Source organism: Cebus imitator, unplaced genomic scaffold (genome assembly GCF_001604975.1).
Source record: "Cebus imitator isolate Cc_AM_T3 unplaced genomic scaffold, Cebus_imitator-1.0 Scaffold765, whole genome shotgun sequence".
NCBI lineage: Eukaryota > Metazoa > Chordata > Mammalia > Primates > Cebidae > Cebus > Cebus imitator.
In genome coordinates, this window is record NW_016108080.1 from 222,497 (window position 1) to 248,033 (window position 25,537).

At 40.1% G+C, this 25,537-nt stretch overlaps 1 protein-coding gene across 2 annotated transcripts in view; it reads right to left on the bottom strand.

Moving 5' to 3' along the window:
- Window positions 1–2,678: 2,678 nt before the first annotated feature.
- NOSTRIN (nitric oxide synthase trafficking) overlaps window positions 2,679–25,537 on the bottom strand; it is a 61,710-nt gene continuing 38,851 nt past the window's right edge. For both annotated transcript variants that reach the window (XM_017519668.2, XM_037735266.1), the window contains 9 exons: window positions 25,172–25,297; window positions 17,282–17,380; window positions 17,061–17,186; window positions 12,640–12,748; window positions 11,303–11,391; window positions 8,085–8,210; window positions 6,787–6,901; window positions 5,595–5,681; window positions 2,679–2,900 (listed from right to left, as the gene is read on the bottom strand). In XM_017519668.2, coding sequence (XP_017375157.1) covers window positions 2,764–2,900; window positions 5,595–5,681; window positions 6,787–6,901; window positions 8,085–8,210; window positions 11,303–11,391; window positions 12,640–12,748; window positions 17,061–17,186; window positions 17,282–17,380; window positions 25,172–25,297 — 1,014 coding nt within the window. In that variant the 3' untranslated portion in view covers window positions 2,679–2,763. The remainder of the gene's footprint in view (window positions 2,901–5,594; window positions 5,682–6,786; window positions 6,902–8,084; window positions 8,211–11,302; window positions 11,392–12,639; window positions 12,749–17,060; window positions 17,187–17,281; window positions 17,381–25,171; window positions 25,298–25,537) is intronic.

Consider the following 25,537-nt stretch of genomic DNA (forward strand, 5'->3'; position numbering starts at 1 on the left):
CACTCCCGGTTACATTCCAAGTGTATTTTAAATCTTTCTACACCTCTCCAGATCCACTACTCTCATTTGAATTCAACATTTTTTTTTTACCTAGATGGTCTCTCGTTCAGCTTTATTGAGACAGAGTTTACATGAAATACCATTTAATCTTTTCAAGGAACAATTCAATGATTTTTGGTATTTTCAGAGTTGTGCAACCATCATAACAGTCCATTTTAGAACATGCTCATCACCCCCAAAAAGAAACCTTTTGTCCATTAACAATCATTCCTCATTTCCCCCAATTCCCCTAGTTCTAAGTAACCACTGATGTACTTTCTGTCTCAGTAGGTAACCTATTACAGACATTTTGAACCATTGGTATCATACAGGATGGGTCTTTAGGGACTTGCTTCTTTCACTTGGCTTAATGTTTTAAATGTTCGTGCATGTTGCAGCATCTATCATTACTTCATTTTCATTGCTAAATAACATTATGCCATATAAATCTACCATATTTAATTTATCCAATTGTCAGTTAATGGGCATTTGGGTTGTTTCTACTTTTTGTTATTATAAATAATGCGGCCATGAATATTCAGGTATAACTTTTTGTGTGGACATATGTTTCAGTTCTCCTGGAGTGTAAATCCTAGGTCATGTGCTAACTGCATGTATAAGATTTTATGAATTGCTAAACTGTTTTCCAAAGTGGCTGCTCCATTTTACACTTCTACTAGCAGTGCATGAGTGTTCAAAATTTATCCATATCTTCACTGACAGTTGCTATTTGCTAATCTTTTTTTACTATAGTCATCCTAACAGGTATAAAAATAGCATCTCATTGCTTTGGTTCACATTTATTTATGACTGATGACATTGTACATCTTCTGTGTGTTTATTGGTCAATTGTAGATTTTGTTTGGATAACATGTAAGCAAACCCTTGTCCCATTTTTAAATTGGTTTGTCTTTATATTATTGAGTTGTAGGTGTTCTTTCTATATTCTACCAACAAGTCTCTTATCAGATTTATAATTTGCACAAATTTTGTCCCAAACTGTAGGTTGTCTTTTCACACTTTTGATAGTGTACTTTCAAGCATATTTTAAAATAAAGCCCAATTTTTTTTTTTTTTTTTGAGACGGAGTTTCGCTCTTGTTACCCAGGCTGGAATGCAATGGCGCGATCTCGGCTCACTGCAACCTCCGCCTCCTGGGTTCAGGCAATTCTCCTGCCTCAGCCTCCTGAGTAGCTGGGATTACAGGCACGCGCCACCATGCCCAGCTAATGTTTTGTATTTTTAGTAGAGACGGGGTTTCACCATGTTGACCAGGATGGTCTCGATCTCTTGATCTCGTGATCCACCCGCCTCGGCCTCCCAAAGTGCTAGGATTACAGGCTTGAGCCACCGCGCCCGGCCATAAAGCCCAATTTATGTTTAAAAAAAAAAAAAAAAAAAATTTCTTTTTTAAAATAATAAAATTTATTGTTTTTTTTTTTTTTTTTTTTTTTTTTTTTTTTTTTAAAGAAGTCAGGGACTGGAGAGTAATGGGATGGATTTTAATTACTCCTTTAATGCCTTTGTTGAAGTTCTAAATGACAGCCTATTTGGCACAAGAGTAAAAACATACCCAGCAGTTTTGTCAAGACCATGACCTTCCAATCAATGGAGTGTGTGATCTCCAGGATAACTTAGGTCATTTTCTGAAAGAAGCTGCTGTAGCATTTCTCGCCACACTAAACTGCTCCCCTTGGAAGAAGTTTTGGGGCCTAGCCTAAGTCCCAACCTTTGCTCATTAGGGGGCATTTCAGGAAGTAGCATACATTTTCTTCACCCTAAATATTCCATTTTGATAGTAAAGATTGGTTTCCAGAACTTTCCATTCAAACTAGAAACCCACTATCATTTAAAGTCCTTTGATTAGGAAGCTGCTTAGGGTATTCCTTCCATAATGACTTAGTTGAAAACTGCAGAATTCCTTGTTCCTGAATTGGTAAATGAGGCTTCCAAATGGGCAAGGAGGCATGTAAAATGGGGCACTATCTCTTTCCTAGCCCTTTCCCGTCCACTTTGTTCTTGTTCTCATATCCCCAGCCGTCTCTGGCTCGCTCTTGACCTAACTGTAAGAGCAGTTCTGGTGGTGGTGAGTATATAAGAAGCAACTGGCTCGGAAGGTCATTGGCTCAGGATGAAACCCCATTCTGCCCTGAGGCCCTCAGCCTAGGAGCCGGACCTTTATCTACCACCCTCTCTTTGGATCTTTTATCCTATCATCCCCTAATTTGGGTTGATCTCATTGCTGTCTTAATTGCCTATTTGTCTTTTTGAAATTGATCTGTGTTCCTCATCTCCCAGGCTCTGCTTGACCCCCTCATAGGCCTGCTGTGCTCTGTTGCCACCCAAATCCAGAGGAAAAACACATCTAAGTCCTCACGGCTATATTCTACCAGATAACTCTGTGACTTCAGGCAAGCGGCTGAACCCACTTTGGACTCAGTCTCTTTCTGTGACACCACAGGTTGTCCTGGATCATCTCTAGGGTCTCCTAGAATTTGAAAACTCTAGGAACCACGGAGCCTCTTCCTTTTCTCTCTCCACCCATCCATCTTTTATCTGACTGTTTCCAGCTAATAATCATGAGTGCAAAGTGCTGTGACATGCAGGTAAAACTCCACCCATTTCAAAATAAAAACTTGTAAAGATAATAGCAGTTTATTCTTATTTACACCACACTGTATAGTTAGTTACAGAGTGTGAAGGTGGTATGTTCACAGTCTTATTTTATGCCTTTGTAGCTAGGTTGCCAGCATTTGAAGGCAACTCCTCCACATAAGCAGCAGGAAAATGGCCTTTTTTCCCATTCAAAGATCCAAACCACCATCCTTCTTCTTTTTTCTCGTGTATAATCACAATGTCACCTGTGAAAATACACCATTAGTTAGACAAATGGGTCTCTGCAATGTGAACACATGCCTCAGCCCAATTGATAAGAGTTTTAAGGAGATTCTGCTTCAAGGAGTTACTTGGTATTGTTGTTTTCTGCACTTCATTCAGATTAAGCCAAATGTATTGAACACCTCTGTATAAAGCAGGCATAATCCAGAGAATATTAAAAAGAGTAAGATAATGAACAACTGAGATATATCGTAAAATAATTGCTTAAAAACAGGATCACAGCCAGGCGCAGTGGCTCATACCTGTAATCCCAGCACTATGGGAGGCCGACGTTGGCGGATTACTTGAGGTCAGGAGGTTTGAGACCAGCCTGGCCAACATGGTGAAACCCCATCTCTACTAAAAACACAAAAATTAGCCAGGGATGGTGGCACACGCCTATTGTCCCAGCTACTTAGGAGGCCGAGGAAGGAGAATCACTTGAACGCTGGAGGCGGAGGTTGCAGTGAGCCAAGATCACGCCACTGTACTCCAGCCTGGGCAACAGAGTGAGACTGTCTCAAAAAAGAAAAAAAAAAGATCATGTTGGGTCATATATCCTTATGCTGCCTGGCTCACTTTGTAGCTGATAGATTGTCACCAAACTCTTTCTGGGTGTCCGTACTTTGAGGGTTTCACCTGTTGGTGTTAATGATAGTTTGGTGTGTTGACTGCTATAAGCGTGTCTCACCAACAGTCATTTCATAAGATCAAGACAATGCCTCTGCATTATTCCTGATTTCAGAGTCCAAAATTTTAACTCACAGCTTTGCACAGAAATGTAACTCCCTATTCAACAACTTAGACAACCTTATTACAACATCAATTTGGAGACAATATTTTTTAAAGCAATGATTCAAATGAAGAGAATTCCATAAAGAATTGGACAGAAAACATGGCTCTTGTCATGAAAGTAGAAATATCTGCTCCCTTCAGGATCCAAGAGCTACTTTTTCTTTGGTGCCATTCTGAGGTAATTTTTCAGTCTTCCTTTCATTCTTTTCCTCAGCAATTTTCTTTCTAAGACAAAGGAGACTATCAACTCCTTTTCTACCTTTTTTTGGTCATATGGTCATAAATCACTATTCTTAAAGGAGATCATTCTCAGTCTAAGTTCTTCCTCTAATGGGTTCTCTCAGATCAGTAAATTGACATAATCTATTAACAAGAATTGAAACAAATGATTTCAAATTGTATTGCCTGCTTTCCTATGCCTCCAATGTTGTGTTTTATTTAAAGAAACTACTTAGACTATAAAGAATAAGTAGGCTTTGCAACCAACAGAGAACTGAAAACAAGATAATCAATTTATTGTGAACAATGTAACTCAAATGCAGCATCCATGGTGGCATCTGGGAAGTATGTCTTTTATTCACATAGGAAGAAAAGTAATTGCCTGGAGACATATGACTGGCAAACACTGCAAAGGAAACACCCAATAAACAATAGCAAATATATGGTGTCCCTGTCGTCTGGCTACAAAATGTATCTTGATTTTCCACTGGCTCTGGGAGCCGTGTCCTGGTCATGGATAATATGCTTTCTCCCACAACATTACTCTTTCTCTCTAAGCCTTCTGTTTCCAGATCTCTGCCTTAGCACTAACATCCAAACGTGGTTTCTAACTGGACACATAAAGAAGGTTGAGGCTGGAGACTTTATTCTTTAATATTGTTGTGGTTTATATCATAAACCTACTACATAATACCTTTCCATGTTAAGTAAAAATCTGTGACACAAAGAAGGGAAGAAGGGGGTTCTTACTCTTTTTTTGAGATGGAGTCTCGCTCTGTCACCCAGGCTGGAGTGCAGTGGTGCGATCTCGGCTCACTGCAACCTACGCCTCCCGGGTTCAAGTGATTCTTCTGCCTCAGCCTCACAAGTAGCTGGGACTACAAGCACACGCCACCACGCCTGGGTAATTTTTGTATTTTTAGTAGAGACAGGGTTTCACCATGTTGACCAGGGTGGTCTTGATCTCTTGACCTCATGATCCGCCTGGCTTGGCCTCCCGAAGTGCTGCGATTACAGGCATGAGCCACCACGGCCAGCCAAGAAAGGGGTCTTACTCCTTAGACTAGCTGTAAAAAGCTTTCCTGAGAAGTAAGTGAGACCAGTACTAAGCTGGGAGTCAGCTGACCCAGGTTCTAGAATTTGCACTTACACTAAGTCAAAAGAGGAAGTCACTTCACATTCCTGCATGTCTAGCTTCTAAAAAATAAAAAGGTGCGGCACACCTCTAATCACCTTCCGTTACTGACATTCTACCCCAGAGTGCAGTGTGATTCGGAGCATGACTGCCTTACCAGGTTCAATCCTGCGCTGCCACAGCCTGTGACATTAACCAAAGCACTTAACCTTTCTGTGTGTCAGTCTCCTCTGCTATGAAATGGGAATGAATACCAATAAAACCCTTTAAGGGTTTTATGAATGTTAAATTGGACAACAGGCCTGCAACCATGTCTGGCACATAGTAAACAGAATGTGTTAGTTATTATCGTTTTGCGAGCTTTCATTTTAGATGTGCTTATCTTTCAAGAAGGGTGATTATAAACCTGAACTGATTTGACATGGTGGTAACTCTTAAGGCTGCTATGCTAAGACAGGGTTTTATTCATGTTAAGAATCTCAATATGGGAAGGCAATTAAAATATTTGATATTTGAGAAAGATTCTTACCCTTTTCCAAATTCAGCTCATCATCTTGTCTGGCTTGAAAAGAATATAAGGCCTTGCAAAGTCTGCTGAGCTGGGCCACACCAGGGGCTGAAATAGATTAAGCTGTAATTACTACGCTGTGTTAGCAGGCAAATGAATATGAGCTGAAGCTCTGGTTATTTAACAGTGTGGTGCAGAGTTTCAATATATTAAATTTTTCTTGAAAGGAAAGTGTGTAATTTTACATAATGTTCGTTCCTTGATTCAATAACCGTTTATGATGTACTTTCTATATGTATGGACTACGTATGTAACCGAAAACTATATCATAATACAGGAAATCATAAGTCTAGAGAAAAATATCATTCTATGATAATAGAAATGAAGATGCCAATATCTTTTTCCATGTGAGCTTAGTTGGCAACACTTAGATAATAGGTGTGGTGGTTGCATGCATGTTTTGGAAAACATTTACCAGTTTTGCCATTCAGATATAAATAGGGGATACTTGGAGCACGTGCATATTATCATCATCCCTAGCCGTGTATGGAATTATTTCGCAAACAGTGTTCCTTAATATATTCCTTAATATATCATGTGAGCCATAATGTCCTGGTTTTACTGAAATTCTTTTTTTTAAACCAATTTCTATTTTAAAAATTAGATAGTCAAGATCATGGTAATTATATTTGAACATTCAGGGACAGTGACACGTGTGTGTGCTGAAAGATGAAGAGCAGTGTGGTGTGTGGTGCACAAAAGACTGAAGTCAGATGGCTGCTAACAGGGGTTTGTAGGCCATGAGTCCAAGCCTTGGCAAGCAACCTGGCTCACCATGTGTCTTGCAGAGAGGACAGGCTTCTCATGGGAGTTGGGAGGAGGCTGTGGAGACAGAGCTGCAAAACTCCTCAAAATGGTTTAGGCATGATTATGTGGATGGCAAATAACAGGTCATTTGAATAAGGTGGATGCCAGTCATCTGATATCTGTGGCAACTTCTCATATTATAAAATACTTTCCCAAAGCTCTATTCTTCTTAACTTCTTCCCATTTTTACATAAAGCTGCAGAGTCTATCAAATTAATCAGTCCCAATGGAAATATAAATTTCCTTAAACAGATACAGGTCAAAGTGGCTCTGAAAATAAAATTTAAATATAGCGACATGCCCTGTCAGTAGGACCCAGGCCAAATGATTCTGGGCATGGGATTACCTGGAGCTGAAGAACTTGGATTGCTCTGCCCACCAGAAGATGCCTTGCTCACAATATTCTCTAATCTCTTCATCAAAAAAGGCCGAGATATTTTCACATAGCTATGAGTATGCTCCTGTTCAAATGGTATAAAAAGCCATATTTTGCAACATGATTATCATAAACATTCATGAAAATTAACTCTTCTGTAGCTGTTTTTTAGACAGAGTCTCACCCTGTTGCCCAGGCTGGAGTGCTGTGGCATGATCTTGGCTCACTGCAACCTCCACCTCCTGGGTTCAAGTGATTTTCCTGCCTCAGCCTCCCCAGTAGCTTGGATTACAGGTGCCTGCCGCCACGCCTGGCTAATTTTTGAATTTTTAGCAGAGACAGGGTTTTACCATGTTGGCCAGGGTGATCTGAAACTCCTGACCTCAGGTAATCCGCTGCCTCAGCCTCCCAAAGTGCTGGGATTACAGGCATGAGCCACTGTGCCTGGACTGGAAATTTTTTAATTGAGTGTATAAAATATCAGTAGATTTCTAAGCCCTACTGTGTTTCAGTTTTGAGCTGAAGCCTTAATATTTTCAGAATTACAGAATTACTATACTTTATAGCCTGTGTTTCCAATTCTAACCTATGTGTCTAGGTCAGATAGTAACATTCATAGCATTACTTTTACAAATACAAGTTTAGTTGGCTTAATGCAAGTGAAATGATTACAACCCTTTAAATGACTGAGACTGTTTTCAAGATCTTGAGCCTCTTAGAAAACTGTCCCTTCATCACAAGATGATTACAGCACCCCCTTCTGATCAGTAACAAAAATAGCCACAAGCAATAGCTACCATGTATGTTCACCTGCTCATCCACTCCTGAAGAGTGCAGCACTGGGAAAATACGTCTATGTGAATTTCAGAGCTCTACTGATGCATTACCTGCATTAGGCACCATGTTAAGCAGATGAGACTAATATATACCACAGAATCTTATAGGTCTGTATGAATATTGAAATTAAGTTTAATAGAAATTTTACTGTAAAAGCACATTCAAAGGATAAAATTCAGATATGATGAGTAAGAAGAAATTGAAAGTGTTTTTTAGCTCCTCACAGTAGTTTAGGGTACACAGGATGTATTCAGTTGTGTCTAGCTCTTGTTTGTGCTCAAAAGAAATAAAAACATTTTTATATAATTAGGTATATGAATACTAATAACACATAGAATTTCTAACTGCTTTTTTTTCCCCCTGATGCTACTTTAAGCCACTCCACCCAGCAGGCCCAATCAAGAAATCACATCCAGTCTCTTGACTGTTACCTTCTCCCTCCACCTGAAGATGGAGTTACTACAAGGATGGCTGGGCTGTGGTCTTTTCTCAAGTTCTGCTAATGTTGATGACAGTTTGTAGGAGTTTGCTTCCAATAGGTCTAGTTTCAAATTGTTCTGTGGATACATCATTTGGCCATGTGAGCAAATTTCTAGAAAATGAGGCACAACTGGATAGGAATATCAGAATAACTTTCAAAATAACAAAGAGGTTAGAAAAGTATACATTTAACTCATACAGATATTCACTGAAAATGCCAAAGAGAAAAAGAAAATGGGGGAGAAAACCCTTTAAGCAGTCTCGAGGAAGGTTTTAGTTGTTGAGTGTGTCTAAGTCTGTACTCTGGGGGTAACCAAGAAACCTTGGTAATATATTAGTATTTTATGGCAATGAAGAGCTTTTACTCAATATTCTGCTGAGGGATGAGAAAGGGAATAAGTGTTGATTGTAGAAAGTAGATTTTTGGTGGTCTGTGAAGAAGGTGAGCCATCAGTGCTCAGTATTGTGAACAGAACTGAATTAACATCAATAGAATCACATGAAATTGAATGTGAGCTTCGTTCGTTCTTTGAGAGGGTGAGGTCTTATATTACCCAGAAAGTTTGCAGGAACACTTCTGGAAACTGGGAACAATATTCAATGGTACTTGGGTATAAAAATAATAAGTCAAGCTAAAGATACACTCATAGTCTCTCTCTGTTCTTAATTTGACCTTGAACTAGAAACTCTATAATTAACTTGTCAGGCTGGGTCCAGCCAGTGTGAATCACATAACAGAATCTAAGCATTGGAAGGGTCCTATTTATCCAGCCCCCTCCTCACCATTATTCCTCTTTCCCCCACACCTCCACCATGGGAATTCCTAATGCTAATACCCCTGCCAGGGTGTCACAGCCATGGACAGAAGACGTCCAATTGGTGGAGAAGGCCTCTAATCATTGGAGCAATCCACTGCATTGTGGGGCAGGCTTACCTAAGACAAAACTGAAAGCTCCCCCATGCCTTTTACCATTAGACCTTCACTTGATAGTATCATAGAGCACATCTAGCTCCTCCTCTATGTGGCCCTCTTTCTAGTATCTAAAGATAGTATTTAATCTAAGTTCCTCTAGTTTTCTCAACAATTTCTCCTATGACATTGCTTGTGAACATTCTTGATGCAAATATGGCACTTCAAGGACCAAGATACAATGAAATAAGGAATAATTTAAATAAAAGAGTTTCCTCATCTAAGAAACCTTCTCTGGGTAACCCAAAATTTACCAGTATCATTAGTGTCTGGCTACCCAGCTGCAGAGCATGTGTAATGAAATCATGCGGATATTTGGCATTCATCACTTAAAGGTTCACAGTTGCTCCTTCACCAGATCATAAATGCTGGAAGTTCCAGGGTCAGATGCTCTCCCTTCTTGTGACCTCCACTCTGTGCTTCATGTGAGAGGACCCAGATGATCCTAATACATGTATGCTGGTAATAACAATGACAAAATTCTGCTCAAGGACAGCCAAAGGAATAAATGTGTAACCCAATGGCCTCATGAAATGCTCTTTATGACTTTATTTTGGCAAATATTATTTGCACTGAATTAGTTAACTAAACAGTTTGTATGGTCACAGAAAATGTCCTACAGTCTGCTTTATAATTTCATAAAGATTGCAGCCACACATTATTGCAGGTATGTTAGGCCTCTGTTCCCAAGTGCACACAATGCAGGCCTTTCTTTTCACAAGAAGTGTTAGGCTTGTTTCTGCAACAGCACCCCACTCAAGAAAGGCTTTTTAAAAACTAGGTCAGAGGTACCTCACTGCATCCGTCTTCTTTCACCAAAAAACTATTAAAATTGCCAGTCTGGGAACAATTATCAGGTACCTGCATTCACAAGAGAGTTAGGCTATAAGCAAGGAAAAGAAAATGCCCAAATTCCTGTATTCTTCAAAACACTGCTAAAGGCCAGGCGTGGTAACTCATGCCTGTAATCCCAGTGTTTTGGGAGGCCAAGGCGGGCAGATCACCTGAGGTTGGGAGTTCGAGACCAGCCTGACCAACATGGAGAAACCCTGTCTCTACTAAAAATACGGGGTGGGTGTGGTGGCATATGCCTGTAATCCCAGCTACTCAGGAGGCTGAGGCAGGAGAATCGCTTGAACCCAGGAAGCCGAGGTTGTGGAAAGCTGAGATCATACTATTGCACTCCAGCCTGGGCAACAAGTGCGAAATTCGATCTCAAAAAAAAAAAAATTGCTAAAAAATTTATCTCTTTGAATGATTCCCAGATTAACCCCAGTCTACTAGTGATCTCTAATCAAAGTAGAAGAAACCCATATGTTGCACACTGGTGCTATATATCTGTTCATTTTTATTTCTATGTAAAATTCATCAGCTTTTTGTTAACTATCCCTTTCATGTGAGTTCCTCTGAAGTGGCCAAAATGTCCATCAATCTCCACGAATGTCTCTGGGGCTAGAGTTCACGCACTCAGCACAAAGGCCAGGAGGCCCACCTCCCTGCCTCTTCTACCATCTCCCCACCCCAATTCCCACCCTCAAAGAACCTCGCCTCCAAAGTTGCTTCTGGTTTCCCAAGAAGCTTTTGCCTCCTACCCCAGACTGCCCTCTTCCCTCTGTGCAGCAACATCGTCTCTTTTTCCTGTTATTCTCTTCATCAGCAGAGGGATGAATGGAAAATACCATCTTTATAAAAAAGACTAGTTTTTGAGCTCCTCCTGTGAGCACTGTGCTAGCATTTACTAAATAATATTTCACCCTCTCAAAAGCCCCATGAGGTAGGTACCAGTATCACCATTTTGCAGGTGAGAAAACTGAAGTTGCCCCAGGTCCCTGTAAACAGCCCAGCTAAATCTAAATACAGGCCTTTCTGAATGCAGACCCTGTGTTTCCTGTCACTCACTTTTCTAAACTGGGTTAAAGTGCACATGGTTTCTAGGCCCTTAAAGAATGACTCTGTTTTGGAGAATACTATTTTAGACACAATTCTTTTCTGAGGACACCAAAGCAAACCTTTCTAGGTAGTTGGATTTTTCCAGATCCCTCAAGTGACTTATGAAGCTGACCCTATAAGCTCTCCCACTAGATTTTTCTATGTCATGAGAAAGGAAAGGCAAACAAAGCGAAGTGGACCAGAAACAAGTATTCTAAAAATAACTTTTTCATCGCTAAATCTAGGGAACTGCTCTCTGCAAACATTTACCTCATCCATTAACGCTGCAGTGTCTTTCTGGCTCTTTGCATCGGAGAAGGAGGAGTTGCTGGAGTACGTATTAAGCATTCGTTCCAGGCCTGAAAATGAAATCATGTTTTCAGTCACCTTTCACACTATCCTAGTGGGACATAGCTGGGAGTCAGTCACTTTCAAAGGGAGCCTGAATCTAGAAGTGAAACCAGTGGGATTTCTTTCTTTTTTCTTTTCTTTTTTTTAGATGGAGTCTTGCTCTGTTGCCCAGGCTGGAGTACAGTGGCATGATCTCAGCTCACTGCAACCTCTGCCTTCCAGGTTCAAGCAATTCTCCTCCCTCAGCCTCCTGAGTAGCTGAGATTACAGGCGTGTGCCCCCACATCCAGCTAATTTTTGTATTTTTAGTAGAGATGCAGTTTCACCATGTTGGCCAGGCTGGTCTCTAACACCTGACTTCATGATCCATCCACCTTGGCTTCCCAAAATGTTGGGATTGTAGGCGTAAGCCACTGCACCAGCCCCTGGCAGGATTTCTTAAATGGCTGAGGGAGTCTCTGCAGGTAGTTCTTAATAAATTTGACCGAATGATAAATGAGCTGTTCCTTTACCTTTCTCTTCATTTAATGAAATTTGAGAAATGCTGCTGCTTAAAGCATCTGGACTATTATTTTTCCAGATGAGATTTTGAATCTTTCAGTCAACCCATTCTAGCAATTGCTAATATTTACACCATGTTGGCTTCTTTCTTATTATGGCATTCACATCACTAAATATTTTTTATCTTGAATTTGCTCTCCAGTATTCCACTACAATGAGTTACTGTAGTCCATATAAAACAAGCTACTGTGTGGACTTTAGAATCACAAGTGTGGAGTCATTTTTGTCATCCGTGTTGCTTTAGAGCTGCTTCACATTCTAACATGCCTAATTTCTAAATACAGAATTTAATTTGAGTGATTTTTACATTGTTTCAAAAGTCAAAAGAAACAACCCAAAAAAACCTCCAAAACTCTTGTGCACAGGAGTTTACCATGTTTTAAACCAAACACATCGTCTCTCATACTAGCCAATTTCAGAAACACAGTGAAAATGCTACATTTCTAAAAATAGTAGTATAATACTTATATAGGTTTCATAAATAGACCAAAATGTGATTTTCCTTTTTTCTTTTTTTTGGCTTTCTCTTTTCTTCTTTTTTATATTTTTTTATTCACACAATTTAGGTTTGATATATGGTTGTTTAAATGAGATGACCCCTGCCAAATAGCAAAAGCAGTTAATCCTAACTCTAAATGAAACCTCTGAGCATAATATGGTCCCTTTTCTGGCCATTCGAAGAGACAGTTACACACCTTCCTTGTCTTTTGAGGCTTTTTCAATGTCTCTCTGCAGTCTCAATAATTTTGGTTTTATTAAAGACTTTCGTCTCTCTTTATCCATTGCATTGTTAAGATCTTCTTCCTTTAGGAAAAAAGAAGGATGTCTAACAAGGGGGAGGAAGTAAAAGTTGCTTTTCCCTGTCCATACTGACACTTTCACTGGCTGCATTTAATTTTAACTTTATAAAAGAAAAAAAAAATATTAAGCAGGATAATCTTTAGTTTTACACACATTGTTCTACCTGTTTTAGACCTGATTAATAAGAAAATATCTTCCTGTTCACAACTTGAGAGTCACATAGCCAAGTACTTTTCAATAGAGCAAATTATTCTTTGAGAATGAACCCTTACTATAGTTATTTCAGTTTCTTGATATATCTATTTGTTATATACTTACTGCTTCCTTATTTACCTTTGTTCAAGTTAGAGTCGTTTAATGGCCCAAATGTAATATCATGTATGTGCTTCGGGCTGTGACTGCCTCAGGAGTGGAAGACATTTTTACTGAGTTCTGTGTTGGCAGAGCTGGGAATATGTGAGCTAAAACACATATGCTCTGCCCAGAATGGGTTTATTATTTAGTTAGGCCTTGAAGCACAACATTAAAGAAACTAGCAATACAAGACCACATGCATTCACAAACGGTACAGACACCATGAGTGGAGGCAGCTGACAGTTTTAAGGAGGCAAGAAGACATAACTGTCCAGTCAAGGAAAGATGGCAAAGGGCACTCCAGGCGGGAGAACTGGCAGGAGCAAAGGGCAGAGGGAGGACTGTGGGAAATGTATGAGGAACAATAAAGACACCTGTTGCATGAGCAAAAAAAATAGTGGAAGAAAAAATTGTTCAGGGATTTGAGGCTGGATTTTAGGGCTGAAGTAGGAATTTAATAACATAGGGTATGAGGAATCATTCATGATATCTGAGTTTTCACATGCATTATTTCAACAATTGAATAAAAAAAGGAATGGATGGTAGGGTTGCGGTGAGGAGGTTGCTAAACGTGAGTGTGGCAGAGGAACAGAAACCCATGGAGAAAGAGGGGAGCTAATGACTCAAGATGGGAGGAAAGGATGCAGGCTTCTCTGATAAAGAAGGAGAAGAATTATGATCCTGGCTGAGAGATTACCTTTAGATAGAACTTCACAAACAAGAAGTGTGAGGATTTAGAGCAAAAGGAATAGCCTCTATAAAAACATATACAGATAAAAATATTTTTTATGTATTTTGCATTGTACATTACAAAAGTTTATTTATATTCTAGGCCAAGTGTGGTGGTTCCCATCTGTAATCCCAGTACTTTGGGAGGCCGAGGTGAGTGGATCACTTGAGGTCAAAGGTTTGAGACCAGCCTAGCCAACATGGTGAAATCCTGTGTCTACTGAAAATACAAAAAATTAGCCAGGTATGGTGGTGTGCACCTGTAATCCCAACTACTTGGGAGGCTGGGTCAGAAGAATCACTTAAACCCAGGAGACAGAGGTTGCAGTGAGCCGACATCGTGCTGCTGCACTCAGCCTGGGCCACAGAGTGAGACTCCATCTCTAAATAAATAAATAAAAGTTTCTTTATATTATTTATTACATGCAACTCCTACAATTCAATGGTTGGTTTTATTTTCCTCATTTTACCTGTAACACAGAGAAATATAAAAGAAGGCCCAAGCTGAAACAGTTAGTGTTCCCTCTTTTTTTTTTTTTTTTTTTTTGAGACAGTGTCTTGCTCTGTCACCAGGCTGGAGTGCAGCGGTGTGATCACTGCAATCTCTGCCTCCCAGGTTCAAGCTATTCTCATGTCCCAGCTTCCACAGTAGCTGGGATTACAGGCATCCACCACCATGCCTCGCTAATTTTTACATTTGTAGTAGAGACAGGGTTTTGCCATGATGATCAGGTTGGCATCTAACTCCTGAAATCAGGTGATCCACCCACCTCAGCCTCCCGAAGTGCTGGGATTATAGGCATGAGCCACAGAGCCTGGCTTGTGTTCCCTCTTAAGACCCACCTACTTTGACCCCAAATTCTCTACCATTCCTTCACATGTCAGCACATAGCTGAGGCCCAAGCTGACATCACACCCTCAAGTAAACTCTGACTCAACTGCTAAGATGGCTAAATAAAACTGTTAGCCCTTCCCCGTTGAAGGCATGCGAGTCAGAACATAGCTCCCATGCTAGTCCAAGGCTTCCCTTGGTTTGTTTTGGGACGTCTATTGTTTAAACATGTATTTCCAGGGATACATTACTCCTGAGTCAATTTCAGGATGGCGTATATTGCCATCATTTAACTCTTAAATTTGTCCTCTGTTAAAGATTCGTTAGAAAGAAGGTCAGTACTGGAGGAGGCATATAAAATTAAAGATACAATCTTTTGAACATGGTATTCATGGTATCCTTACAAATATTTTCACCAGGTCACCAGCCCTCCAATTTTTGCACTCAGATTGGTCTGTTTGTTGTACCCTGGTTCATGTAAATTTTGTAACACTGAATAAAAACCAGCCTACACTTACTGACAATGACTATAAAGTCAGACATTGGGGTGCTTTGTTTTAAAGATGTCAAGAAAAAGCTATTCACTCATTTTGAGACACAGTCCCTTCTCTTAGACAACAGACACATGGTTGTGAGTTCTGACACGGTGAAGTTTTATAGAAACCAAAAATTCCCTGTACATGCTAATAAATGAGAAGTCATCATGGCTGCCTGCTTACACTTTGGTAGAACGCTAGTCAAATTTTCAGGAAAATAACCCTTATTTTATTGACAAGTTATTTGATGAGGTCATTTTTGTTATTCTTTGTAAGAAAATAATAGATTTATATTATTGTACATTTTTGCATCTCAGGCCCTGACTACATTATTTGGAAGAAAACAAGCGCTTTCCCAATGGAATCAAATTATTTCCACTCCCATTTCTACCTTGTTTTTGCATTGAATGGACATTGATAGCTAGTATACTTCTCCTTTGTCAGGATAGATGAAAAAAGGACTTAATAAAAAATAGCTGGTCGTTTGTTGCTGTCCAAATGGTGGGGAAAGGGAAAGCCAGTCAGGATTTACTGCTACGCCTGATTTAACCGCCTCTCCCTTCTACCCTTACCTCTTGTTGCATGATCAGAGGTCCAGGGAGGTCATCTTCAGCTGTACTTTTAATCCTAGGGAGGACATGACCAATGGGCTTGTTCTCCATGTCAGAGAAGAATGACACCCCTAATCTGGAGCTTGAAATCCAGAATAAAATATGGCAGAGGACCCAGGGAAACACTATCAGGAATTCTTTCTGCAGATTTTGGTAATTAATAATCAGCTCCTAGAACACTACAATTAAGAATATCAAGAGGGGAGCAGAGTCCAAAATCTTTGAGGCTTGACCCAGAAGGACAGATAATTTGCCCCAAGATAGCAAAGAGGCAACATGCTTGGGCTCTCCCCAGGGATACTGACCAGTTTTCAGCAAAAACACCGGCAGCAGAATCACCCAAATGCCCTCAAAATAAGCCTCCAGTAATCTGGTCCAAGGTTTTCAAGGGAAGGGACCAGGAAAAATGCTGATAGTGACTCCAACCTTCTGGAATCCATGCCTTTGGGTGATCTCCCCTCACACGCACCCTCAAGTATGGGCTGCACTTATTGACTTGCTTCTAGCAAATAGAATATAATGAGATGTTACTTCTTAGATTAGCTTACAAAAGATTATAATTTCTTGGGCATCTGGCTCTGTCTGTCTTGATCACTCATTCTGCGGGGAGCAGGCTGAGACACGGGAGAGACCCATATGGCAAGAAAATGGTATCTCTAACCAACAGCAGGACCAGAGGCCTGCCAACAGCCCTGTGAGTCAGCTTGGCAGAGTCTTCTGCAGGAAGAGCCTGGGGATGTCTGCAGCCCAGCCTAATACCTTGATTGCAGCCTTGGGAGGGGCTCAGAGACACCCGGCTAACCCACAACTGAGTTCCTGACCCACATAAACTATGAGATAATACATGTTTGTTTTAAGCCATTATTTTGGTGGGGGTGAGGGCGGTAATTTGTTACATAGAGATTGGTGCAGACAACCAATTTAAGCACCACGTGATATACAGTGATTAATTATAGGTCGTTGAAATATGTCTGCCTAGCACTACTTTTATAGAAGACCGAATAAGGCAGATTCTGTTTAAAACCCTGCTCGACTTTCTTTCCTTCTAGAGAATACCAAAGAAATGTTTCCATTGCCCAGTTTATAAACCAGAACACTGGTTTTTTTTTTTAAATTTATTTATATGGGCTATGAGAAATCATTTTCATTTATAAAACATAATATTTACTTTCCATTTTTTTCAATGTAAGTCCCTCAGTACCTAAGATCCTCCATTAATGTTACTTTTTCTTTTTTTGCCATTTCATACTTACAAAATAATCTGTTAATAGGAACTCAGATTTGTTTTCTGTAGACAAAGTTGCAGTTTCTTCCATTAGAGCCTGGATATCTTTTTCAACATCTATCTTGCTGATGGCACAGTGAATCTGTGAATGGCACTGCAATGTCAAGGGGAGCAGAATAAGGTTGTCGAAGAAAGGTTTCTGCCCCTTCTTACCAGGCACACCAGAATGGAGAGATCATCTCTACTCACTGTGGTCAGGGTTTGACCAAAGAGAGAAATATGTTGGCTGTACTGGTTTAAGTTATTGCATAAGAGTTGAATTCTTTCCTTCTCCAGCTCCAGAATGCTCTGAAAAGAATGAAAATCAGGGTTTGATCAGCTAGTTGTTATGTAAAACAGACGTCACTCATCAACCACTGACACACCTGAAGACACACTGAGCAAATTCTCATGATTAGCCTCTTGACTATGTCATATCCAAACCACAGTGGAGGGAGATTTCCAGGAGAGGAATGTGTCTTGTTGTCTGTCCTATTACCTTCCCTTAAGAGTGATTTAACTCACACACTTTCCCCACGCTCTTCTGACCCTAAAGGCATATAGGCGGATGCTGTGGGTTACCTAAGTTCACAAGGAAGGGGGAGAAACGAAGAAAAGGAAGCATTTGAGACACATCCATGAATTCTAGAGGAGAGTGAAGGCCAGAAAAGCCCATATCCATATCTTGGAAATGCATTTAGACACTCAATAGTTTCAGAGTTGTTTATCGTACATACAAGACATTCTGCTAGTCTTCAGGGAAGAGAATGCCAAGCCACAAATTCTCTGTTTAAGGAGACTATTTAACAAGAGAAGAACCCCAAAGTCTGATCAATTCATAATCCTACCTAAAATTAGGCCTGGGAGTCAGAGTCCACTGTTTGCAAGTGGGAACATAGCCTCTTTATTTTGTGAGATGACAGAAGTTTCATTATTAGACTCATGACTTTTTAGGTAGGAAGGGTAAATAAGAAAGTGAGGGGAATCACATTTGCCTTGTTAGCTATTAACATTTTAGAGGCCAGGCATGGTGACTCACGCCTATAATCCCAGCACTTTGGAAGGCTGAGGTGGGCAGATCACCTGAGGTCAGGAGTTTGAGACCAGCCTAGCCAACATGGTGAAACCTTATCTCTACTAAAAATACAAAAATTAGCCAGGCATGGTGGTAGGTGCCTGTAATCCCAGCTACTCAGGAGGATAAGACAGGAGAATCCCTTGAACCCACGAGGCAGAGGTTGCAGTGAGCCGAGATCATGCCACTGGACTCCAGCCTGGGCAACAAGAATGAAACTCTGTCTCAAAAAAAGACAAAAAAATTTAGAAAATGTTAATTAGACCCCTGCCAATTAAGTTGCTGACTGGTGGTTTTTAGAGAGGGCAGAAAGGTTTAGCAACTAAGCATTGTTATAGAAGACTGAGTCAGATGGAGTACGCAGGAGATTTCAAGGCTATGTTATGGCAGCATGAAGCTGCTGGGTGTGTGCCCAGGGGAGATCTGGGCTTTGATGGAGGTGGCAGATGTCTAAGACAAAATTCTTTCCATCCTTTTTTTTTTTTTTTTTAAATAAAAGCGAGGCCTGGCTGGGCACGGTGGCTCACACCTATAATCCCTGCACTTTGGGAAGCCAAGGTGGGTACATCGCCTGATGTCCAGAGTTTGAGACCAGCCTGGCCAAGATGGTGAAACCCTGTCTCTATTAAAAATACAAAAATTAGTCAGGGCGGTGGCACGCACCTGTAGTCCCAGCTACTCAGGAGACTGAGGCAGGAGAATTGCTTGAAGCCAGGAGGTGGAAGTTGTAGTAAGCTGGGATCGCACCACTGCACCGCAGCCTGAGGGACAGAGTGAGACTCTGTCTCAAAAAAAAAAAAAAAAAAAAAAAGCCTGGACATTCATCCTTTTATCCAGAGAAGGCCAGCTCAGTTGCTCTCATACCCACCATCCCAACTCCTCCATCCCACAAAGAGCACCAGCAATCATCTTTCATGAACAAGGCTTGGGGCAAAATTGGTGGGTAACATGACCATAGGGAAGAAGAAAGATGAGTATGTCTCAAGGCCCTTGGTAGTGCGAGGGAGGTGAGAATGGAGAGTGACAAAGATCACTGGATTCTCCTTGCTCACCTGTTGGCATGCCCACAGGAGCCCATTGGCCTGATCCAGTATGGCATTCCTCTATATCCCTGTGTTGTTAATTCATCTATGGTATATGATGATTAACATTCTAAAAAATTTCTTTATACTTTTAATTCTGGTAAAATTTATATAATATGACATGCCATTTTATTCACCGTAAGCATCCATTTCAGTGTCATTAACAGCATTCACATTATTGTTCGACTGTCACAATTCATCTCTAGAACTTTTTTCATCTTGCAAAAGTAAACTGTACCCATGAAACAACAACTTATCATTTCTTACTCCCCGCATCCCCTAGGAATCACTATTCTACTTTCTGTCTCTGTGAATTTAACTCCTCTTGGTACCTCCTACAAGAGGAATCATACACTATTTGTTCTTTTGCATCTGGCTTATGTCACTTAGCATAATGTCTGCAAGGTTCATCTGTGTTGTAGCATGTGCCAGAATTCCCTTCCTTTTTGGGTGAACAATATTCCATGGTATGTGTATACCACATTTTGTTTTTTGTATATAGTCATTTGAACACCACTTGTAAATCAAAGTAGTAAAAGGCTCAGGCAGTAACTACGAACATCTATGCCAATCACATGCAGCTTTAGATTTTGTGCAAGTGTCCTGACATTTGGATGGAAGCCTGGAACTGTGCCCCCATGGCAATCTTAGTTGCCTCTGAAGCTGCACAATTTTCATATGTCAATGGGAGTCAAATGCATTTGTTTATGCTGGCAGTCTCCTGAGGCTTTCACAAAATTGTAGGCACCAGTCATTTGAATGTGGCCGGCTGCCCTTTCTCCCAGATAAAAGATTAAAGACACAGAACAGCCTACCAAATGTTTTGTTTATTCAAGGGCAGAATTGATATGCCTCATAACAAATATGTAAAACAAATTCTGCTCAGTTGTTTGGGTCTCCTATGTGATAATCTTCAAAAAACAGTCCTTACCCTATAGAAAAAGATATAGAAACCAGCTCTTCTGTTTTAGCCTATGAGCAAAAGACAAGAGAAAATAAAAACCAGGTTTTAGAACACATTGCATCCCTAGAGGGCAGGTGTTTCTTTACTTTGACAAGGGCTGAATCACTGGCATCAATCTGAGACTAGAATAACCAGTGTCCTTAGTGACATGGTAATGCTCAACAGATTTTAATTACATTCCAGGGAAATCATTAAAATGATCTATGTTTGCTCATGAAAGGGGAGGGAATAAATTCCACTGTGCAAAGGAGAGATCCATATCTCATGTCATGACTTGTTACTTTCTATTATTTTGTTCTTTTAATATAAAATAGGTGGTAGAGAAGCAAGATACTGTGGAAGACCTCAAACTGTCCTCTTAAGGTTCCACAATAGTACATATGAAGAAAGTGTGGTCAAGGAGTTATCAAGAAAGATTCAGATTTCAGCAGATTTAGAGCCTGTCGGGGCCGCAGCCATCATGACAATTTATGTTCTTCATTCGTTCCCTTCAGTTCCTGCTGTCCTGGCCTTTGGTCTGGTGCTACAGGAAGGGCTCAAAGAGGTTTTGTTTTCATTTAAATGGCTGTCATAAAACTGATAAAAGAAATAGGCTCTTTCTAGAGCAGACACTCTCAAACTTTAGAATGCCTAGACCCCTCTTTATAAATCATTCAGAGGTTCTGATTGATTTAGAGGTTCCCAGGTCTAGGGAGGTGCTCAGGAATCTGACTTTTAACAAGCACCCCAGGTGCTTGCAGACATTGTCCTAGGTCCACAACGACCCACAAAACATACAGTTTAATATCATAATTCTTCCACCCAGAGGTGACTGTTATTAACATATTGATATATTTCAGTCTAGGTATGTGTCTATGTATGATTTTCTCTTCTAATTATCTATCAAATTATTCAAATTTAAAACTCCATTTTTTCCACTTAACTATACATGTATGTGAACAGTTTCCCATGCCATTAGTCTCTGAAAATACCACTTTAATTATTTCATAATCATCCTTTTTGCAGGCGTGTGGTGATCCATCTAGTCATCCCTTTAATGTTGGACATTTGGGATGTTTCCTGCCTTTTGCTTTTAACGTGTTTCAAATAGAAATCTGGGTCTGGTTTGTCAGCTACTTCCTCAAGACAGATTTGTAGAAAGAAAACTACTTTTTTCAACAGAGTCCTAGGAAAGAATGAATCCCTACTGTCCTGAGGCGTCCACCGTATGTAATGAGTTGTCATTTGTCTGCATCTAGAGTGGGACTACTCAAGTGCCATCCTTGGGAGAGCTGAGAAAACAGCCACTCGAATCATTTTCTGTGTTCTGGGGTTTAGAGGAGGAACACTGGTTGAGAAAGGGAATATTTTTAAGGCTCTTGACACATATTGCAAGTGGCTTTTTAAAATAATTCCTTGAGTAAGTACTTTAGTACGAAGCATTTGATTCTTTGTAATTCTTGGTAGTATGGCTATTATTGTTAAAAATATAGATTATTTCTATCATCTGAATTGTTTCTTCTTGGAAGAGAGGATGTGGATAGAACATAATATGATTGTGAAATAATAAGACTAGTTTTGACATGTGGATTTTGGAACTGGTTTCATTACTTGCACTTATGACTTACACTCATAGTATCTAGTACACTGCCTTGAATGTAGTTCAATGCATGTTCTCTGAAAGAATTTGTAAATGCAACCTGTAGGGTAAAAAGGAATAAGAGAACACTTCATAGGACCCTAAAATGAATTCTTATGTTCAATTTTTACAGAAGAATGGTGAAGGAATGGAGAAAAAATGAAACTGAGAGAAGCTAACTATCCTATTTCCATCTCTCACACTTTTAATGAAGTTCTTCTTTGAGTCAATTCAGTCTGTTTTTGTTATATATGACTTCATTCTTCATGAATCTAATATTTGACTCTTGAGTATCATAAACATACACAAAATACGGCATACACAGAGTAATATGTGAGTCAATGACCTGCTGGGATAAACTTGAGCATATACAAGCCCAGGATATACCAAAAAGGGCATCATTATTGAGGGTTCAGGTGAAGCAAAGGCACTTGACAGAAGTCATATCAAGTTGTGTCTAATGGGCTTGAGCTGGCTCTCAGGAGCCACGATAGAGCTCACAGGAAGGTGGGGTAAGAGAAGCAGTGTGAACTAAAAAGGAGAGGGAGTGAAACGCTGGTGGCCTCCAGCATAGCAGCAGCAAAAATCCAGGATACAAGAGGGGAGAAAGAAAATGCTCTTCCTCAAGAAGATCACGACTTGAGTAGATACTCCATGTGACTTGGATTCAAAAAGAAAAAAAAAAAAAAAACTAAAAACTAAACTAGATCTTAAATATTTTTAAAGCTGAAGTTGAAAGATGCCTTTTGAAATGTACATGAATGCATACCTTGTTACCATCAGGAAGAGTGTAACAAAAGAAGATAATTTCCACGATGCTTCAGTTTAAACACTGGGAATGCTAAGAAGGGGGAGTGATGGTTGGAGGAGAAAGGTGTAGAAGGATCTTAACAGGAGGATAGGAAACTGAGATGCAGGAGAGGCCTAGAAGAGCTTCTAATAATGAAGATAATCATAGCCTTCTCTAACATATGTTGAAGGAAAGCTAGTTATCAGCTATACCAGGTAGAACCCATTTATCTCCCATTGCTGTGATGTAGGTAGAAGGGTGAGGAGGATGGAGATACTGAGATAAAATATTTTTCTCATAGCCCTTGAAGGGTGGGTACGTGGAAGATGGAGTGGAAGCAGAAATGTCTCTCTTATCTCCTAACAGTGCAATCAAAGGAAGCTGGCCTCGGTGGAAAGACCAGGGCTTCATCAGGAAGTGATGAGGTGAGGTGAGGCAACATCAGAGCTCAGGCTGCAGAGCCAGATTTCAAATGAATAAAGTTAGAATTTAAATCCCTGACCTTTTCTCATCAGCTTCATCTAAAACCTATCCAGCATAAGCAAGGAGAGTGCCAGGAGCTTACGTTCAAGTGTAAATTAAGAAATTTTGTCTCATTTCTTCCTCTCTTTGACCCAAGTTTTCATCTCTCCTTTAATTTCCCCTTCTCTAATTCTGCATCTATTCTACTCTGAGTGGTTGAGCTGCAAGAGATGTCAATGCAGCCCTTCGGTTTCCGCTTGCCATATAGCCTTTGCTCTCCCAGGTTTCAACGGGGCAGGAGCATAGTGCAGAGGTCCAGGCTAAATCTTGAAACCATCTCAGGCTCTTTATGTTTCCAGCCTCAATTGTAAAGGCAGGATGAAATGAGTACCTTCCTCATAATGTCATAATGAATACAAAACAGAAGCACACAAATGCACTTAGCACAGCCTAAGAGAGGAGCAGTGAGCACCAAGCACTTACTCCATGCTGGGCACTAGATCATGGCTTTCTCCAATCATACCTGCTTTAAAGATTTTGTTTTGAGATGGAATCTTGCTCTGTTGCCCAGGCTGGAGTGTAGTGGTGTGATCTCAGCTCAGTGCAAACTCTGCCTCTGGGTTCAAGCGATTCTCCTGCCTTAGCTTCCTGAGTAGCTGGGATTAAAGGGGTGAGCCACCATGCCCAGCTAATTTTTGTGTTTTTAGTTGAGACAGGGTTTTGCTGGGTTGATCAGGCTGGTCTCGAACTCCTGACCTCATGATCTGCCTGCCTCGGCCTCCCAAAGTTTTGGGATCACAGGTGTGAGCCACTGCGCCTGGCCTAAACTTTTTTTTTAAACTTAAAACAGGTGGGGAAAAAGAAAACCAAAATATTCATGTTCTTACTTTCCAGAATTGATAATTATTTAATTTGGTCATATTTATGTTGAGCCCAGGGGTGTATTGCTTCACCAGGGGCCATGCATAAGTTGCGTGGCTGTTTCCGGCAATTCTGTTGTATTCCCACCGTGGGCTCCATTTCTGCCTTTGAGCACAGGGCCAGTCTATATGTATAAGTTTACAAACACACACATAAACTCAGTATAGTTTGTGCATGAGTTTAAAAGAATTTTAATTTACAGAGATTGTATAAGTGGTATATTTCTTTTCTTCAACATCATGTTTTTTAAGGTTAATTCATGTTCAAATACAATTTTAATTAACTTTTCACTGCTGGATATTAGTTTACTTTCCAAATTAAACATTATTTGAAGAGGAATTCTTCTGTTGATGGGTGTGAAGATTGCATACAGTTTTTACTCACATGCAATTATAAACAATTCTGCAATAAACGTTCTTGTGCATCACTCTTGGAGTACAAGTGCACATTTTTCTGTAGGGTGTATGCCTAAAAGGAGAACTGCTATGTGGTGAGTACATGCTTATTTTAGTTTCACTAGATACCATTATTTTTATTCCCACTACAGAGATACAATAATTCTAGTTTCCTAACATCCTTACCAACACTTAATATTGTCAAGTTCTAATTTTTGCCAAATGATCTAGCATTGTTTCATAGGTTTATTGATGATTTTGATTTCTCTTTCTGTAATGTGCTTGCTGACATCTTTTGCCTATTTTTGATCAGATAATTTGCCACAATTCCTTCTTTACATGTCTGCTTTTCCCACTGAGAGGTACACATCTCAAGTGTTGCAATGTTACTTTATTCAATGCTCTGTATCTCCAGTGCCTAACAGAATGCCTGACCTCCTTAAGCAATCACTGTATGAGTCATTGCTTATGCCTAAAACTAATTTCCAAGGACCTAACACTTAAGCCTTCATTTACACTTTACTTTGACAGCACGTTTTGAAGTTAGCTGAGTGCTATCCTGTCCACTAAGAATTAGGAGCGGAAACTCTGGCCAATGAAATTTAATAAATTGTCACTGGTGATTGACATGGAGAAATTGAAACAATGAGAGGAAATGTGGTTTGTCTAGAGTCACAATATGTGTGTCATAGCTAAGACAGAGGACAGGTCTTGTCATTGTAGATCTGACCTCCATCTTCAAGGTCACGCAAAGCTCCACAGAAGAAGAAAAAAAAGTGAATATATAACTTACCTGGTAGCAGTTTTCTAGAGTGTTTTCCCATTTCAGTCTGGTAGAATAACCCATCATATTTTTTTGGTAGTAAATTTCATCTTCCTTTTCCAACTTCTCAGTTGATTTTGTCAGTTTATTGAGGAGCTAATGTAAAAACATCAATGTCACACATTTACTAACACATTTTTGAAAGCCCTTTGTAATTCCATAGAAATAATTGTATGTGGCTCAATGATATGTTTCTTACTTCTCATGTGGAGTCACAAACAGTGACTATAGTTGACAAAACCAAAGGCATGGCCAAACCAGAAGGAAACCTAAGGGTCTTACAGTATGATCCCCTCAACTGTACACATGAGGAGACTGAGACCCTTAAATAGGAAG